The sequence below is a fragment of the Rhinolophus hipposideros genome (assembly GCF_964194185.1).
Source record: "Rhinolophus hipposideros genome assembly, chromosome: 12".
Classification (NCBI taxonomy): Eukaryota; Metazoa; Chordata; class Mammalia; order Chiroptera; family Rhinolophidae; genus Rhinolophus; species Rhinolophus hipposideros.
In genome coordinates this window covers 14,439,000-14,445,176 of record NC_138058.1, presented here as the reverse complement: position 1 = coordinate 14,445,176, position 6,177 = coordinate 14,439,000, and the positions used below count along the sequence as shown (strand labels likewise).

At 43.7% G+C, this 6,177-nt stretch overlaps 1 protein-coding gene across 8 annotated transcripts in view; it reads right to left on the bottom strand.

Moving 5' to 3' along the window:
• Positions 1-2,475: 2,475 nt before the first annotated feature.
• Positions 2,476-6,177, bottom strand: part of IMMT (inner membrane mitochondrial protein) — a gene marked incomplete at its 3' end in the record, with an annotated part of 41,666 nt that continues 37,964 nt past the window's right edge. For all 8 annotated transcript variants that reach the window (XM_081068331.1, XM_081068327.1, XM_081068334.1 and 5 more), the window contains one exon: positions 2,476-5,898. In XM_081068331.1, the coding sequence (XP_080924457.1) occupies positions 5,285-5,898 (614 nt within the window). The remainder of the gene's footprint in view (positions 5,899-6,177) is intronic.

Below are 6,177 nucleotides of genomic sequence, written 5' to 3'. Positions count from 1 at the left end.
CTCCCTCTTCATTTCGTCTGGCACCTTTCATGGTGCTAAACGTATGAAGCAGCCTCAGTGAGGGCTTGTCATGACCAAGGATTGAAATGTCCTCTGGGCATGATTGTGTATTGCTGGTAACAAGTTGATCAAGAACCTCTACTTCGAGCATTTCTCTCTCACCACCGTGACTTTCAAATGGTACTGGAAGCTGACAGGAACTTGGGGTTTGTGGGAGCGTTCTGCATGGGGCTTCCACCACATCCGAGTCTGATTTACTGAGGCCCCAGGAGTCCTCGCACATAAACACGGTCATCCTTACCTGCCAGGTCTGGCATCTGGGGGCTCCTGGACCGATGTCTGTTACACGTGTCTATTCCCATCTCCATTTATCATCCTCTGTATGCCAGGAACCATTCACAGGTCCTAGAATGTCAGAGTTTAAGACATCTAACTGAGAAACAAAGGAAGGGGGATTATAGTAGTTAACTACTCAGATACTGCTCCATTAGCTCCTCAACGTCAAAGCAAATGAGCAAAAGACAGATTGGGCCCATTAGCCTTTGACCTTGGCTTACAACTTCCAAGGAGACCCAGGCTGCCAGAAGCTTGTTCCCTCAGCCTCTTTCCTCTAGTTCTTTGGCACCTTGGCCAAGTGCTCACTGAGAAGTGGGCTACTTCTCCCCTTTCCAAGCCCTCCCGGAGCCGTCACCACAGTGCTCTGCAGCTACAAAGTTGATGACCAGGCCATGTGGCCTGGTGTCATGTGCATTTGTAGTGCAAAGCGGGTGACGTGAAGCTCAGTGGTTTTATCTTTGCTACAGGATTCCAAACCCCACTCTTGGCAAATAACTGCTTTGAATTTTTCAGAAAAAAGGTATATAGGAATGGTTTCCATTCTTTTTAAACGTTTATTTCACTGACTAGTGAAATATTAACCTCTAAAAGTTAAAAGATGTTTTTCTACACCATAGTTAGTAACCTACCAGTTTTTGCTTAGATTCCTAGCTTTCTCAATTTGCTGTCTATTCCTCATAACTGTCACTTTAATACAACTCAAGTACTGCATCCCTAACGGCACTTACTAAGACGAGTGGCTTCCTGGTGATGCAGTGGGGCCCCTCATTTGCAAGACCACTCTCAGAACAGTCAACAATTCTTAGCTGATGTTCATGTGAGAAACATTTACAACCTAAACCCAGTTTAACATTTTAAACGAGGAGAAAGGTTTGAGTTATTAGGTTGGTGCAAAAGTAATTGCTGCTTTTGCAATTATTTTTAACCTTTTAAACCACAATTCAGATCCAATTAAGACCAGCATCAAGGTTTGAAAAGCTTTGGGGCACTGAAAGGGGGTGTAGTGCTGCGCTGACGCCCCAGCTGAGGCAGCAGCAGCAATGGCATATAAAGCAGCCACCGTAAAAATAAAGATCAGAAAATGGCGCTTTGTAAGTCAGGGACACGGTAATGAAACTAGTTTTGAGAAACGTAAAAGGAATAGGAGAAACCAGAGCATCAGAAGTGAAAACGGGAGTCAGGACTCCTGGAATGAGAAGGTAAAGGGAAGAGGCGTGTGTGCAGTAACCAGTGTTGCCACACAGATGACTCAAGTATGGAAATCAGATGCTATCATGTTTCCGGTTCAACAAAACATTTGAGGGCTTGTCTATATGGCCTTTATTATGCCGAGTTTCTGCACAGCAAAAGAAACCATCAACAAAACAACGAGGTAACCAACCGAATGGGAGAAGATATTTGCAAACAACACCTCCAATAAGGAACTAATATCCAAAATATATAAAGAACTCATACAACTCAACAACAAAAAAACAATCCAATTAAAATAGGCTTTAGCAACACATCTACTGGGGGAAAAAGGGGCAGAGAACCTGAACAGATACTTCTCCCAAGACAACCAACCAACAGATATATGAAAAGATGCTCAACTTTACTAGCTATTGGGGAAATGCAAATCGAAACCACAATGAGATACCACCTCACACCTCTTAGAACGGCTATCATCAACAAGCCAAGTATAACAAGTGTTGGAGAGGTTGTGGAGAAACAGGAACTCTCATACACTGTTGGTGGGAATGTAAATGGGTATAGCCATTATGGAAAACAATATGGAGGATCCTCAAAAAATTACAAATAGAATTAACATACAACGCAGCAATCCCTCCTCTGGATATCTACCAAAAAATCTTTAAACATCCGTAAAAATATGTGTACTCCTATGTTCACTGCAGCATTATTCACAGTGGCCAAAACATGGAAACCAAAGTGTGCTTTGATAGACTGGATAAAGATGTGGTGTATATACACAATGGAGTATAACTGAGCCATTAAGATGAAATACTGTCATTTGTGACATGGATGGATCTTGAGATTATCATGCTTAGCGAAGTCAGACAAAAAGTGGAGAACCATGATTTCACTCATATGAAGGATATAAAACTGAAAGCAACAAAAGAACAAGACAAAGAAACAAATACTCATAGACACAGAAAACAGTTTAGTGGTTACCAGATGGTAAGGGGGGGTTGTGATAAAAGAGGGAAAAAGGGGTCAAATATATGGTGATGGAGAACTGACTCTAGGTGGTGAGCACACAGTGTGATAGATAATGATGTATTATAGAATTGTACACTTGAAACTTACATAATTTTACTAACCAATTTTACCCCAATAAATTTAATAAAAATTAAAAACACATTGAGACAACCTCAGCAAGACAGAAATGACTTGGCTTCATGATCAAGTCAGGAGTGGCAGAGGTGTAACTTGCCACTTGCAGTTTAAATAAAAATGTGCTGAAGAGAAGCTCCCTGGCCTGACTGCCCAGGCCTATGTACAACCTTACTCCGACCTTGGCTCTTTGGATTCCACCTCCTTGAGGTAGAATTGAGGACCCAGGTAAAGGCTCTTTAGGCCCAAGTAAAGGCCCCTTTCACTTAAAGGGCTGCAAGTGACCCCTGAGGATGATTATTACTAGCGATGAGGAAGGGAAATCAAGGCCTGGCCAAAGAGTCCCCTTTTCCATATCATCCTATTCTCCAATTTGCGATGGGGGTGGAGAAGTTCGCTGAAGGAAAATTGAAAGCTTCATTATTTTGATTTACAGAGCAAAAATAAACCACTCCATGTTGCTTACTTCTCAGCTCAGATAATCACATTAGAAGGAAGTTATTCCCAACTCCCAGAGAAATTTAGATTTCCTTATCATGTATAATATTTTATACATTTCATGAGTAAAACAAATTACAGTCACTTCTAATATGACAAGTCGGTATGTAGTCAGCTGTGCAAGTTAATATATTTTGCAATTTCATGCGTTTCCAAAGGGGCGAAAGGCAGAATTGAAAAGAACCTCTTATCTTCTAGTACGAACTAAACAGCCCTCAGGTGCTAAGAGTGCCTCTACCTGCAGGAATTAAGGATATTACACAAAGCATGTGTCAAGTGGGGCGGCCTGCAGGTCTCAGCTCCCGCTCCCCACATAAGAACACAGGATATGGTGAGACCAAAAAGGAACACCCACGGAGCCATAGAGCGGGGAGTCATACCATTATGTTCTCGTTGGTGGCTGGGTTGGAGACACAGGGAGCAAACATCTGCCAGTACCCCAAACAAGGGGTCTTCCTGTCCCTCAGCCCCGCTGGTGGCTGGGCGAGACACACACAGGAAGTAGGATCCACACCATCCGCAGTCTGCCGTCCGCTTTTCTGCCTGCCAACCAACCAACCAACATAGCCACGGCAGTCTTATCAATGGCCAATGGCTAACCGGTTACAGCTGATGGCCAACTAGCCGCAGCTGACGGCCAACTAGCCGCAGCTGACGGCCATCTACTACCCAAGCCAGCACCTTTCCACGGGAGGCCGAGAGTCTGGAAACTGCTCTCTGGGACTCTGTCCCCACAGCATGTGTTCCAATCAGGGAAAACTAAATGTTGTATTATTGCATTAAAAATCCACTTAGGAGGAACATAAGGAATATCAACATCAACCCAGGCCAAAAGGGAACAACAGATTCCTCAAATCAAAGGACCAGGTCGAGCATCATGCAAACTTGAATGTACCAACCCAAACTCAGGGGCTGGCACACACTTGCAGAAATTTAACAGAACTCCCCTCCCTTTTTTTTCATGATTTGCAGATATGTTGCTCAAACAAGAGTGCCTCCTCAATAATCTTTTTGTGAACACACAAACCCCAACAAAAAATTACAATTTGGGGGGAAAAACAGTATTATAACAGCAAAAAATAAAGGGGAGGAATTTGTTAATGTTTACACAATACAGCAATTGTCCTAATCTTCAGAGACGTGAACTAGGTAAGAAAGTTCTCTGGGTTTTATAGCAATCAGTTTAAATATACCACAAAATTATTCATACCCTTTTAAGATCCCACTTTAATGAAGAGATTCACAGTTCTGGTACCAGAAAGGAGCAAGGCACATCACCAGTATTTCCGAACTGAGCCATGACCCATTTTGAGGGTTGAATTAATTTGTGAGTAGAGACCAACGTTTTTCTTAATGCTACAGACCAGAAAGCAGTGCATCACAAGCAGAAAGGGGAAGCAGAGGTTCTAGAAACTCATGTATACATGTGTGTACTGGGTCCCGTGTGTGTGTGCGTGTTCCCAATATAAAATACAATTTTTTCCTGTAGCAGCAATCAAAGAAGTTGGGATACATACTATTTCCAGTGCCCTTCAATCACTAGAATGACATGTCTCCAATGATTAATACGTTGGCATTTTGGCTTATCCCTCGCCCTTGAGTGTGACCTGCAGGAATCAGTTCACCAGAACCTTCAGAGCCAAGAACAAGCCTTGGTTGGACTTTTGGGATGCAATTCACAGCCTGGAAACTGTGTGCAGGACTTCCTGCTTCTGTTGCTGCTTCTTAAGGAATTTTTCTATACACACAATGAACTTGAAATGGCACTTTTTGAAAAGGGATAAGCTACTCAGTTTTCATCTTTTGTTTTATTCAGTTTGCTCCAAGGGCTAAATCAATAATAATTAGGGATCACAAACATTATTTTGATTGGCTCACAAGCCTGATCAGTAAAACCTGAAAAACTAAAATGTTACACAAGTTGCAAAGAAAGTACTCCTGGAGTTCACCGACATGATAGCAAGTGGAAATAACGTTAAGTGCAACAGGTGTTAACATTTAGAATGGTATTTATAACCTGCTCCTTTCTAGACAATTCTGGGACCCTGTTGCAAACCCTGCATGTATTACTGCTGACTTCCTTTGACAAGAAATAGGATTGTACGAGACTTCCTAGGCCTTACTCGGGCTGCACTTGAGTGGTTCCTATTCCTACAGCACTGGCGTAGGCTGTCAGGATGTCCACTATCTGTTTAGTTTCTAGGGTCATCCGGGCTTCCTTCAGCCAGTCCTGCGCCACTCGTCTGGACTCCCCTTTCAGCTGATTAACAAACTTTGCTGCCAGCTCCAGCTCACCATGCTCAATGCAATAGGAGGCATACGACAGTAATTTAAACGTGTTTGTATCCTCGGGGCAGAACTCCACCGGTGGCTTCAGTTGCTGAGGCGGGAAGAGGAGCAGGGACTGCAAGTAGGAGAGGAAGTACTGGTATAAGCTATTCCTGGTTTCATCGATCATTGCTACCCTTCGGGCCAGTTTTTGGACAGCATAGAAACGGACTCTAAGGGTCTCTTCACTGTACACCCCACGGGTCAGGGACTCTGGAGGGAGAGCTGCGGTTAGAGCTTGGGCAAATTCACTATCAGAACAGCTGGCTCTGATGGCCTCAACTGCATGGCCCAGGGGAACGGTGGGCAGGTCCGCAGATGCTGTCTTCAGGCTGTACTTTAATGCCTCCACCGAGAGCCAGAGCTGGTGGGCTTTTCTGGCCTCCTCTTCAGCGACTGCATGACCTATAAACAAAAGAGAGACGACCATTTTCTTTCCACCTGACTTCATGTCCTCTCACACATCCAGAGAACTGATGTACCTTCAGCAAGCTAACTCCACACATATGGAAGATAGAGCCTCTTCCACCCCATCCCACCATTTGTTTCTGGCAAGTTCTTTTCTCGCTGGCCTCTTCAAAGGAGGCAACAAGCCACGACATAATTTGATGAGGACTTGTTTTTCCTAAAGCCATGGAGAAAACTAGGAGGCTGTATGTGCACAAGCACAACTCAGTCTTCCGT